This window comes from Aethalodelphis obliquidens, unplaced genomic scaffold (assembly GCF_003676395.1).
Source record: "Aethalodelphis obliquidens isolate GAN/ISIS:26980383/991018 unplaced genomic scaffold, ASM367639v1 scaffold13, whole genome shotgun sequence".
NCBI lineage: Eukaryota > Metazoa > Chordata > Mammalia > Artiodactyla > Delphinidae > Aethalodelphis > Aethalodelphis obliquidens.
The window spans coordinates 4,259,814-4,273,853 of NW_020837957.1; the positions used below are offsets into that span (position 1 = coordinate 4,259,814).

The 14,040-nt window shown below is 38.9% G+C and overlaps 1 protein-coding gene across 1 annotated transcript in view; it reads left to right on the top strand.

The window, feature by feature from the left end:
- Positions 1-14,040, top strand: part of SGIP1 (SH3GL interacting endocytic adaptor 1) — a 210,727-nt gene that overhangs the window by 149,468 nt on the left and 47,219 nt on the right. The window contains exons 16-18 of the mRNA XM_027114000.1: positions 6,077-6,204; positions 7,179-7,305; positions 13,164-13,223. Of these exons, the coding sequence (XP_026969801.1) occupies positions 6,077-6,204; positions 7,179-7,305; positions 13,164-13,223 (315 nt within the window). The remainder of the gene's footprint in view (positions 1-6,076; positions 6,205-7,178; positions 7,306-13,163; positions 13,224-14,040) is intronic.

Genomic DNA, 14,040 nt, shown 5'->3' on the forward strand with positions numbered 1-14,040 from the left:
GTTCTACTCTCTTAGCAAATTTCAGTCATTCAATACAGTGTTATCAACTATAGTCACCACGTTATACATTAGATCCTCAGACATTATTCAACTTACAAGCTTATAAATCTGTTTGTATTTTTTTTCAAGAGTCCTAGTTTTTGTAGATCAATGCGTTTTCTTCTATTTTTTTTCTGTTTATTTTCCTTATGGTGGGAGAACTATGTTAACTCCTCTAATTACTTCAGAGAAAAAGAAGTAGGGTTTGAAAAAGAGATTTTAGACGACAGCAAAAAAAGAGGCTGCCTTATTGCATCCCCAGCCTAATCAAGCTGCCACTGAAACAAACTGCTCTCTGATGTCATCATTTGACATGCTCATCAGCCTATGAGGTCAACTCTAAGTATAGTGACAGGGGATGGAGCAGTTTATCAGAAATGTACATTTTGGGATTCTAAATGCACATGTTGACCTTGAATCTGATATTTTGGTTTCCCTTATTTGAAGCTTCATTTTGTGCTCTCTAATTATGAAAGGATGGGAACTACCAAGCATATCCAAGAAAGACCAAGATTTTTCTAATGCAGCTTCTGTATTATTCATTCCATTGGTGCTCATGTTTGTCTGACAAGATCCTCCAGTGCCTTCCCAACTGTTCCTGTGGGTTTGGTTTAGGTTCCTTTGCAGAGGTGTCAAGGACTATTTGTTTTTTATTTTCTTTGAAAGAGGCGACCAAGTCTAAGTTATTTAGATCCAGTAAGAGACAGAAAGGACAGACGTTTGTCTCTATTCTAATAGTCATCATTGCTTCTGCTTTCAATGGAGTATCTTTCAGTGCTTGCTCTGGTTTGCAAACTGCTCTGTGCTTTAAAGTGAGAGCATCCAAGCCGATCAAGGAGAGGACTGGAGAGTCACATGCACTGCCCACAAAATCAGTGTTTTATATCATTAGGTGTGCCCTTCCTCCACCAAGAAGGAAAAAGAATGCAGTACTAAAATTTAAGTTTGGGAAAGTATGTTAAAACAAAATCAGCAGGCTTCTTTACTATAGGACCTCTGAGAGCCATTATTTTGCCAATAAGAGCAACAGCTATAGTTTCTTGTCCTGGCTTCATGCCAAGAACTTTATGCACATCATTTCATCCTTACAACAACCCCATGAGGTGAATACTCTTATTTCCCCCATTTTACAGATCGAAAAACCAAGGCTCTTGGATGTTTAGTAATTTGCCCAAGTTTACACAGCTGCAGGTGGTAGACTTGGGATTCATCCTCGGGTCTCTCTGATCTCAAGCCTGTGTTCTCAACCACTATGCCCTCCAGGCACTCTTGTAAGGTTTAGTGACAAAACATCCCAAACTTATTTGAGACTGACACACACCTGTACTGCACAGTGTCATCAAGATCACCAAAAGTCTTCTCTCCAAACCTACTCCTCTGTGTTCCTTTCTATAATTCTGGAGGGTTAGAGCCTCACTTCCACCCTCTATTCCTTTTTAGGTCTTTGGGGTTCTTACTTAACTGTAAAGATAATAAAGGGCCCCTAGGTAAAACCTTCAGTTCAGACCTCAACCCCAAAGAAGCTAGTTGTCCTCTGTCAAAGAGGGGCATGTTTCCATTGCCTTGGATGGGACTCTCTTTCCTGGGCCAGGCTCTGAGTCTTCCGAAAGAACTTTTCAAGGAATAATGCCTTCTCTCCAGTGGCCCAGCCACTATGCTCTCCTCAAAGTAAACTCCTCTGGTTGGGGGAGGGGAGCTTTGTTACTCACCCAGCTCCTCCAACACCTTCCACAAGGCTCTGGGAGATGCTTGTTTGGTTGAATTGACCACTGAGCTAATGAGTGACAAGAGAAGCTCTAGCTTTCTTTCTAGAATCCTTGGGAGTTTTAGTGTTTAGTTTCCATATTCTTATTTAAAATTACTTGAAAATGTTACCAGTAAAGACTATCAATTCTTAATAACTGTGCTGGAAAAAAACTATACTTTGCTGGTATTAAAGGATTGAATTTCTAAATAGAAGACTGAACTGGGCCAATGAAGCTCATGAATAAATAAAACTGTGCACCATTATCTCCTTAATTAAGCCCCAGTTTATTTGCTTGTAAATCTTTTATTGATGAAATATACACAGACTGGAAGAAATGTAAATTTAGGATTAAAAGAATAGGATACGGTCTCATGTTTTAAAGATTCGTAGTGCTTATCACTACTTGCTTCTTAAAACTTAACCTGATGGGAATAACTCATCTTGTATACCTCAAACTATATTTAATTAGATACCATTATGCCTACTTTAAAAATTTCATTCACACTGAGATGACTGCCAATGACCAAGTTTAGACAGTACTCAGGCCTCGTGAATCAGAAGAGTTACCTGCTATTGAAAAAGTTGGAAGTTAAGAATTTGCTCCAAGAACTTTAATTTCCTTATGGCAAAAGTTCAAAATACATAGTTTGGCCAACACATTGCTTTATTGGAATGCAGACACTGATTCTTGGCAAAGGCTATCTCTTCTCCTATGTGGGCTGTGTGTGCCCAGGGGATGGAATGGGGAAAGTGTTTTCTTGGCCTGCAGCAAGTTTGGAGGCCAGGGAAAGAGAGGTGTCCGTAAAGATAGAACGTTCAGTGCAACGTTTCCCGACTGGGGAAACTAAAGCAATAGTAAAGCATGTTAAACACAAACAGACACACACATACAACCCCCCATAAGCAAATAACTTTGAGCTACCTGGGGTTGAATTAAACAAATATATTTCCTAACTACATGTCCAATATGGAAGCCACTAGGCACGTGGGGCTATTTTAATCTTAATGGCAATTAATTAAAATTAAAAATCAGTTATTTAGATGCAGTAGGCACAATTCAGTGCTCAGTGGTCACATGTGGCTAACGCCTATCTTATTGGACAGCACTTGTTCCAGAACATTTTCATCATTGCAGAAAGCTCTGTTGGACAGTATTGTTTTAGGGCTTTTAATGTGCTGGTCACCAAAAAAGAAATGCAGTGTGAAACCATTCCCACATATGTTTAATACTTTCCTCAAAGCAATGGTATAATTGTGTCCTAAGGAACACAAGTTGGGAAAGACTGATTCTTCACATATTTCGAAGTGCATGTATTTTAATTCATTTGATTCTCCTCCACAACATTGTGATGTATTAGCCTCATTTTACAGGTAAGGAAACGGATGCTGAAAGATAGCACTTGCCACCGTTGCAAAACAATAAATAGCAAAGCCAGTATCTGCCTGACCTCAGGTCTGTTAGATTCGATTTACCACTTCTCCCCCCTACTCCCCTCCCCCACCCACGAGCACACACACACAAAAAGAGAGATGAAAGTTGAAGTCATCCTTATGCGGTTCTCATACCAAAGCTATGATCGAACTCCAGGATGAGAGCAGCAGATGAATTGAGAGCATGTCAATGGTTGCCAACTTTTCTGAACTCACAAAACTCAGATGATGTACATGTGATTTTTAAAGTTAAACAATGTTGTCCAATTATTTTCCAGCATTGTTCTTGGGAATAAGCACTGCTTGAAGGGAAAATGAAAGTATAATTGAAGGTAGAAGAATGAGGATAGAGATGTACAAATAATAACCCTCTATATTCTTGCAATACAAAATAATTGTGTAATCTCACAAAATCGTGTGAAACGTTAGTACAGTTGTGAAATACTCCTTAGGCCCTGACTACTCTCTGCTGAATGTGTGGGTTCTGTCAAGCAGGTTTTGCTTCTTAAACACTCCCTTAGTATCTTCTAACTGCACAACGAATCAATGAAATCAATTCAGTAAAGAAAAAGTGAGTAAAACAGTAAAGAAATCGTGCCACAGAAGGAAAAGGAAACCAGTTAACTAGCCACTTTTTTCCTTGCTTCTAGTCGTACCTGTATCAAAAAACAATCTTTACCATCATCAACTGCCTTCCATTTGTGTAGTATTTTATAGTTTAGTAAATACTTTAATAAGCATTGTCCATTCCAATTGTGACAACCCCTTTGCAAAGTAGAAACGTGTCTTATTTTTTTAAAACAGGAAGCTGAGGCTCAGAGAAGTCAAGATCCCACAGCTGACCTTTTCCCGAGATTGACTCGGAAGACTATTTCTTGGAAATAGACCCATGGATAGACATTTTGACCTGCTCCTATAGCATGGTTTTCCAGCAAAGTAGAACCCTCAAAAAAGCTCCATAAAACTTCCTGACAAAGACTTTGCTATGTAAAGATTTATTTCCCATCTCTTTGCTGTCACTTCTGTTTTCTGAAAACATCCTGGGTATAAAGAAAACTTTGTAGTGGGACCTGTCAAAATATACCCTATTCTTTTATTCAGAGAAGATTAGCCAAAGACTAAGAATATTTATATTGAGAGAAAAGTATACAGTCTATCCATGCGAAAAGAAGACCTTTGTGCAAAATATGGGGCTAAGGTCCACCTAAAGCTACAAGACACTGCATTTAAAAGCTCAGGCTTTGTAGTTACATAGACCATTTGAGCTACGTGACCTTGAGCAAGTTACTGAATATCTCTGAGCTTTACTTTCCACTGAGATAGTAGAAGTACCTTCCTCCAAAGCTTATTGTGGGGGTAAAATAAGATAATGCATGTAAAATGCCTAACATAGATGCTGACCCAATAAAATAAAAAGTGAGTATACAATAAAAAGTTGGTAGTGGTGGAGAGGAGGTATCGGTAGGGATGGGTGGTAATAATTATTAGGGTTTCGCACCGATGAAACTACACTTAGAATAAGCAACACAGAGAAACACAATGCACTCAACATTTCAAATTGTTTAAACAAAGGAGCAAGATTTTCACCTCCAGGACATGCCTAAGATGGGAGCAGATGCTGAGGTGATGGGTTTTGCTGCTCAACTCCAAATCTCCTTGAGAATCTGAAAACTGGACATGGAGGTGCTGGTCTAGGATTCTCCAGAGAACAGAGTTTTGTGACATGTTGGAGGGGAGGCTAGTTGGGGAGAGATATTTTCCTGGGGCACAATTTCTTAGACTTTTCTTGGAGTGATTTGATACCTGTGCTTCTAATCAAAGTGAAAAAAACCTCAGGAGTAGTTGGAAGTTCTCTGACTGAACAAGAACAGTTTGGAATATTGATTTGACTTTCTTAAGGTTGTTAGCCAAGTAGTTTACCCGTGTATCCCGGACAGATGACTGAAGACAGGCAGACCCCTGAGTCTAGAGACCTCTCTGGTGTGCTCATCAGCGTGCATGCCAACCTCTGTGTGTCCTCTGTGTTTCACATGCTTGTCATTGACAGCCAGAAAAGTAAATCCAAGGGCTCTTTTAAAAATCATCACAAAAATCATCGCAGGCAACCTCTACACAGACAGATTCCTACCTAGCCACGTTTGAAAAATAAAATCCTCTAAATTCAATGTGTTTCTGTTAAGATTCTACACACAAAATATGCATGTACCATCTAATTTACTTTCTTACATTTTGTCCTTTGCTTACCATCAAGTGTTTGCTTACATTTATGAAGTTAGCACTCATATCTTGAAGCACAGTAAGAAGGATACTTCTCTTCTGTGTTTTATATACATAAATATTTATATATATATATATATATATACACACATACACACATATTTATATATATGTATATATACATATAATATGAAAAATCTTTTTTTTTCAAGTTCTAACCTCCATTTTCATCTTGGACATAAATAAATTCTGAATATGCAAAAATCAAGAGAATTTATCATAAGTTTGGTGTGTACCATGGTCAAAATGAAGGATACCCGCCCACCCAGCCAAAAGAGTCTTAAGAATATATTTTCTGTCACAGGGAGTAATAAAAGGATTTACCTTTCACTGGGTGTCACATGACAACAAAAGGCAATGAGCTTCAGCTTCTGCCATCAACCTAGTGATTTTTTTTCTTTATTGAAAAAAAAAACAAACCCAAACCCCATGTGCTACAGAGTTGACTGTACTAACTGCTGAGGTGAAAAAAATGGCTGTGATTGACACTGTGTTGGGGAATGGGGAAGGCGGGATCCAGTGATGACAGCACTTTTGGCCACCTGCGTTCCTAGTCATTTTTAACACCAGCTTGTTTTTCAGGTGCATCATCCCCTGCTCGGCCAGCCACCCCCTTGGTTCTTTGCAGCACCACGACCCCACCTCCACCTCCTCCCCGGCCTCCGTCTCGGCCAAAGCTACCTCCAGGGAAGCCTGGAGTCGGAGATGTGGTATGTTCCCTTCTGCCCTGGCCTGCTCAGAAACATCCAGTGGGAATGACAAACAGGAGTCCAAGTGCCTGAATGCGGGTCATCTCAACTTCAGGTCTAAGTCTTACTTACAGTGCTTGTACAAATGGCCCTGACAGGTGACATCTGAAAGACAGTCACTGCAATCAGAGTGTACGTTTCAGTTGCCCTCAAATCTCTAACATCTTTCAGGCCAAGGTCGAAAATAGTAGGAATAGGATCCTGGGGCCCTTAGTTCTTCTACAGTGGGTTTGATGAAAATTAAGATAATAATGCTCAATTGTGCTAAATCCTTTAGAATGGGAGGTGTTTCCTTTCACCATATTTATCTGATTTTGGAAGATTCCAAGGGAGGGCAAGTCCTGATTTCTGTCCCCAGACTACAGAGAAGTTACCGGTGGTAGGCACACTATGTGAATATAAAGGACGGTGGTATGACCCAATGAGTTTTTTCTGACATTTCTTGCATCATGTTTTAAGGCTGAGGGGTGGGAAACATTCTGTGTGAACAATTAAGAGACTTCTGGCAGAGGTAAATTTCTTTGGTATCTGCACACAGGAGTCACAGACTGGTGATGTCCCTGACACCTAGTTTAGCTAGCACAGTACAGTATTCTGTATTCAAATATCTTTCAGTGGGTATAAGCTCTCACATTATGTTACTTGCTTAGCTCCTGGGGGCATAAGAGGCCATCCTCCTGAAACATCACTGACCACACCCCAGACCTCAGCTTCCCTAAATGTGATGTTCCTGTGGAGTGCAGCGCATTACGGTTGATGGTTCCTCTAGCTCCATCCACAAGCTCCTGTACAGATATCATCAACTTCAGTGTAAAAATGGTGCCACCTGTTCTCTGTTAAGAACCTGAGTTGTCATATCTGGGGCCGGGAGACCCTAAAAACATGGAGGGCAGACCTGTGAATCTAACTTTCCATTTCTTTTCTTCTCCCTGCAGCCCCGACCTTTCAGCCCTCCCATCCATTCTTCCAGCCCTCCTCCGATAGCACCCCTAGCCCGAGCTGAAAGTACTTCTTCAATATCGTCCACCAATTCCTTGAGTGCAGCCACCACCCCGACAGTTGGTAAAAATTATCTCCTCTCTTCTAATCTGTTTGTGGTTTTGACTGGCTATTATTTATGATCTGAAAACCCTAACGCCCAATGTTTCTGATCAAAGTTGTTTTGCTGTGTATTTTGCTACTATCATCTGACTCTTCTTTTAAAAGCACCTTCTCAGCAAAGAAGGCAAAGTGCTTTAAGTAAGCAAATAAGCAAATAAAAGAATGTGAACACCTGTGTTTTGCAGGAATTCTCTTATGCTATTTCCATACAGAGCTATTCATAAAAGTAAAGAAGAAATCGTCAAATAAGATCCTATAATTTAGATATTATTTCTTATAATGAAAATAGTCTCCATTGAGGGGGGAATGTTTTTTTAAATTCCAACCGTGTAACGCATCAGAAATCACAAAATTTAGAACTTTTATTTTCTTGAAGCTTTCATTTCTTCATCACTTTGGTTCTCCTTATGTTGACAGATGGTATAAACATGGGCACTGTGGGACGTGAGAAAACTTTTCGACATTTTTTGTAGTGCTTTTCAGTGATGTGCGGTCAATTTTCCCCAAGAAATAAGTCATTGCTGGCATTTTCAGTAAATGCCTTTGTGCCTCTTTCCTTATGGTGTGATGAAAGTGAAGAGTTGAGAATGGCTGCTCAGCTGGATGGTTTTCCCAGGTTTAAATGCCTCTTTTTGCCTGGAGTGTCTTCCCTCTTCCCAAGGCCGGTCTCTGTCTACACCTCTTTACCCACCTTCCATAGCTCCTGCTTCCTCTCTCATGTTTGCATGGTATCTCTGACCTGGGCTTTCCCATTCCATTTTTTCCCATTGTCTTCCTTTATTGTCTGAATGCCCTCCAAGTCTCCCATATTATAAACCAGCTGGCTCATGCTGCATTGCTTGGGAGAATCATTAACCAAAGCTAAATAAATTCCTGCTGCTACTTGCCAAAAAAGAGCACACTACAGAGTTGCCCATGGGAGGAGTAATTTGATCAAAGCCTGAAGCTCTTCTGGAGAAGAAATCCCTCTTTTCCCAGGGAAATAAGTTAAGGTGTGCCTCTTAGGCCCCCAAAGAGAATTTCGACCATATCACGTGCTCTACATTTTTAATCAGATCAGCCCCAAAGAATTCTTCAGATTTGGTGAAAATATAGCCAGTTATCCAATTTCATATGATTCGTTAACAGACAGATATTTAACACCATTTATATAACCATGTCTATTCTTTACCTGCATCATCAGCTGGGGCAATTCAGGGCTCCCTAATTTTAGATGCCTATTAGCTAGTTTCTCTCTGGGTTTTGTTGTTGTCGCTGTTTTGTTTTGTCTTTTCTGTAACTTCTGACCTTATTTTTGAACTCTCTTTAATACTCTTGATTGCTACAGCCATTTCCCCCACTCCTGCTTTGTTGTTTTTCTGTTGTTTTTTCCTCAAGGTCATTTGTTCCACTCACTCTCTGTGATTTTCCTGGTGGTCCAGAGAGGAAAGTAAGGATAATAAACTGTCACTCAGAAAGCAGACCTCAAGTGACCTCAGATGACCATCTAACCTATTCCTTCAACTCATTGAGATTCATAGAGAAAATTGCACACACAGAGCATTTGACCTGTGGCCACGTTTTGTACCATGTGTTCTCATGCTCCCTGCTGCAGAAATCTCAAATCCTGGTCAGTGACTCTGATTCTTAACACAGCTAGTATGCATTCTTTTAAGATGAACCACAGAGGGACTAAAAAGAGAAAAAAGCCACCTTAGAGGCTGGTCACATTGCTTCATTGCTGAGGAGCATTCTGATTTTATCTGTTTGGGTCTGTTATTTTTGTTTGGTTTTCATCTTCTTCACTCTCTTGTTCTTTATTTCCTGCTGCTGTGGGTCACCTGACAGCCGTTTCTCTCTGAAGTAAATACGTTGTCAACGACCGCCCAGCAGCACCTTGTGTAGCATTGTTTATCTCTTTTTGGAGAGGATGTGCTTTGGCTGTTCAGCACTAAGGTGCTGACTGTTCATGACTGCCTTGGAACATCAACTTAATGTAATCAGATGGCTTGGGGGAGATAGAATTTCAGCAGCAAATTCCTGACATCGATGGCTCAATATTTCCCTCCCTCCACCAAGATACTTTTCTGACATTTCCTGTGACACTTGTGCCAAAATTGGGACATGTGTGGCAGAAACTGGATACTTATTATTTGTACTTGCTTATTGCAAAGTTTAATGTAATTCAGGGATTAAATTTTTAAGAGCATGTCTGGTCTTCCTACACAACAATTCAAGTAAGAATTTGCTCCTGCCAGACTTCAGGCGTAAAATCTTCTTCATGAGACCTGTGGTTATAAAGTAGTAAATCTGATGCCAAATGGAAAACAGGACTTTCCGTGCATTGTCACATTCAAATAATGAAGAGTCCCTTTGCAACTATATGTCGCTGAATTTAAGTTACCTTCAATCAGAAGATGCACTATTATTTTCTATATGACTGAGAAAGGGCGGAGAAAGCTGCCAGTTGAGGTAAGGTGCAATACTTCCTTATCATATTGATTTTAAGACCCATCCCATTTCCAGAGAGGTTAAAAAGTACACATAGTAGAATCAATGAAATACAATAAACTCCTTTTGTACTGAACAAAGCTCACAGGACCTTCACTATTTGATTTGGGGGGAAGAATCCTATTAATATTATGTGAGTAAAGAAAGTGTTTAAAGTTATTCTATTGTCAGAAACAAATTCCTAGACATTTAGAGATAGAGATAAACAGGGAGTTATCTCTAATTGTATATATCCAATTTATTATTTGTTTCTTATTTCTATAGGTGATAGTCATTTTTTTCGATGTTTGCAAAACCTTCCTTTGGTACCCCAATGCAAAAAGACCACCCTGAAGACGATTTTTCTTCATTGTTAAATTCACTATGAATTATATTCCTTCACTATTAATTATGCATTTTTAAATTACATCTTTAACATCCCAGGAATCTGTAATGAATGAAAGGTAATCATTTACGGGCATCAGATGGACTTTGATGCTTCCTTTGGTGTAGATCTTTGAGCAAAAGTGATTTGTATTCAGTACAGGAATATTAGTCATAGCATTTAAAACTTAAAATATTTCCTCCAAGTCTTTGTCTCTCTAAGCTGGGTGGCAATTCTGACTTAGATAAGCTTTTTAAAAAATATAACTATATTAACATCAATTATTCTGGACAAAAAGAAAGACCTTTGGAGGTGGATATTCTTGATCCCAATTTTAAATTCTCACAGTTTAGTATTTTTTTCCTTCTGCCTTTTTTTTTTTTTTTTTTTTTGAAAAGCCTGTCTCCAGTACTGACTTCCCTATCTCAGATCAATCTGAGGCAATTTCCATGGTTAGTTCTTAAGGAAATTTTTCTTCTGTACTTGATTTGAGTGTTGCCCTTATTTAAATTAAGCACAGAGCTATGCAACCACCCATTTTTAAGTTCTCTGATTTATTTAGTATGTTTTCTTCTAAGCGCTCAATGTCTACAACCACAATAAAAAATGATAGCCACCCTGTTCAGCCCTTACGAACCATTCTTTTGTAACTTCAGCTCAAAGAACAAATGACAGTATTGGAGGCTCCTCATTTTAAGGAGATTGTAAACAGAAAATTAGTTCTTCAAAAGAAAGGAATATTCTCCACCATTCCCCACTAATAGGTATGAAAAGGCACTGTTACATTCAGTTTCTGCCAATGTAACTTTTTTGTGTCCTATTTTCTGGAGATATTATGGGGTATCCTTCTTAGGGCCAGTTCTTTTTCCTCTCCTACAGATATTATAGGAGTTGCATTTGCTTATTCTAGCCACCAAGGAAGCCACATGTATATTAAAAGCTGATTGACAGGTGCTATCCTAGAGCCTTAAGAATTGACAAAGAAATAGTTTCCCTGCCTTATTCACTAAGTCTAAGGAGGCAAGCTAGTAGAATATTTTCCAAGAAGCAGAGTTTTTGAAATAATTTTACTACCCTCATCCATTTCCTTATCTTACTTCTCTGCGTTCTAGGGAAAATTCTCCCTTACCGGTCTTTGTACAGAATTTATTCAATTTTCTATTAAAGTTATAATAATACCCTTCAGACGTGTGGCACTGATTGATCTAAATCACATAGAATAAAACTTCAATTGTCTACATTTGTTTGTTGGTGAGGAGGGAGACCGTGTACAGAGATCCAGAACGGTTGGGATTCAGAGCAACTGTTGTGACCAGTTTACAAAGACATTTGGCCATGCCTGATACCATAGCCAAAGATGGAATTACAATAATGCTGTTCAAAATTAACAATCCATAACTACCAAGTACAGTGCAAGGCAAATTGAATTTGGATCTTGATGAAGTTGAAATGGGATACTTCATTCAGGGACCTCAGATTCATACTGTTGCATTTTTATGGTCTCGTTAAAAGCTTCCTCTTTCCCCATGGGGAGGAAGGTGCATGCTGGGTGATCCCATTGAGCTGTCAGCACTCTGTCCAGAGGTTCTGTTGATGGATATATGTCCAGCCACTTGAGAATTGTGTCTGAGTGAAATACACCTGCACGAGTCAATTATTAATGATAGTGCTTTTAACAACTCCCTGAAAAGGTGGGGGTGTGATTTCTTCCATGGAGCTGACTTCAGTGAATTCACAGATGCTAACATCTGGCATTTTTTAGATTTCCATTTCTTCTCATAGGCTCATCATGAAATAAGCACATCACTTTTTTATACCCTTTCCATAATCTCAGTGTCTTAGGTTTTGTTTCCTTTTCCATTAAAATCATTCCTGTGTTTCGATCAGTAAAGTGTGTTGCTTGATTTCATTTGAGATTTGTATTTGTGTTTTTGTTTTCCATTCCTTTATATTTCTTTGGTTCATAGTGTCAGAAGATGATGTTTTTTATGACAAACTGCCCTCGTTTGAAAGGCGCTGTGAAACGCCTGCAGGTATGGTGCTAGCCGAGTGATCTCTAGATATCTAGACTTTAAAAATCCAAGCCCTTATGCTATCTGAATGCTCAACTTCATGGACATGCTCCTCGCCTCATGAGTGTCCAGTGCCGATCAGATGCACCGTCTGTTTACTGTTCATCGTGTAACTCATGCCACTGAAATGTTTTTTGAGTGAACATTTTATAAAGCCGCAGGTTGCATGACAGTTTCTCAGTGAAAAGGTTCCAAAAAGGTGAGATGCTATTGCTTTGTGAATTTACAGAAGGAGGAATAATTTAACTGCTCAGAATTATGTGTCCAGTGACGGCTTTTTAATTAAAAATATAGTAGAGCACCGTTAGTAATCTTGTTTTCTCTTTGGTACGTAGGTAAAGGGTGTTTTGTGTCTGGATGCCTAAGGTGATTCCAGGGGAGGGGATGGAAGAAATATGACATCTTCCATGAACTTTCAGTTGATATGCAATGCTGTTGTTATTGAAAACCTCAGCTAAGTTTTATATAACCTATAACTCCGAGTTCATCTTTTTGAAAACATAGAAGGGGATGACATTGAAGATGAAATAAATACAGCAATTGCTGAATGACAGTTTGGCCAAACTCGTGCAGTTAAAATATGCTGACGCCCCTGCATGGCCAGGAAGACTTCTGCTCCATGCGCACCAGCACCGAGTACCAAGCTACCAGCAACACGTGCCCATCCCTTTAGGCCTCCATAGCTTTGCTTTTGCTTTCTGTTTCCCGAACTGAAAACAAAATAACAATAATAATAGATTGCCAGCCTTCCCTTTTTCCTGCACGCTAACGGCATGCAGTGCCTCTGCCCTCCCCCCTAGTGAGATGAATGACCTGCTCTGTAACTCATACTGTGTCCTTCTCTCTCCCTCTCCTTAACCTTTCCCATCCCGCTTCAACTCCTGGCCATGCAGAGAATGAACAGCCTTCCCTCGTTTGGTTTGACAGAGGAAAGTTTTATTTGACTTTTGAAGGTAAGTAGTGCATAGCATACCAGATTCTAATTTATCCTCCCCTCGTGCCTTTTCCCCATTCACATTTTTAAATCCCAATTCTCTTCAAAAGACCTGGTCTCACTTTCTATATAAAAATGCTATGGCTACTTCGAAAATATTAAATACTAAAGAAAATATTCCATGAATTTGGTTTGTATGAGATCTTCGATTTTTTCATATTAAAAAATTAAAGCTAATTTGCAGCTAATATTGGTTACTTAATTAACTGTGTTAAATTGAAAAAAAACAAACACCTTTTTTGGGCAAGGAACTTAACTCTGTCAACCAGGGCTCTTTCTTAACTCTTTTGCAAATGCAATGCAACAAATATAAGGACATTTTTGGTTGGAATTGGAATTTAACTTTGCTTTGGATAATTAATATTTCAGATACAACATCCATTATTGTAAAATGTAAATGTGTAAGTATTCTTATGACAAGGAATGCTGCATAGGAGGTCAGAAAAGTGAGGAAAAGAAAAAAAGTATTTTAGTAAGTTCTATTTACATCTTCTGAAATGGAAATTGAAACTGGAATGACTAGTAAAATGTACAGCTACCACTGGACTTGCCATTTTAGAAGATGAAAGAAAATATACATAAATATAATGTCAGGTATCTAACCTCAATGTTGGATAATTTGTTATATTCTGTATTAAGGATTAGCATTCTTCTGTTTTATATTTAAATTCTAAATCATTTTAACAGGCCAGGCATTTGATAAAATGGCCTGTTTAAACTATTGTATAGGAAAAATTAAGTAGTTCAACTTAATTAATGGACTATCTTACACATAT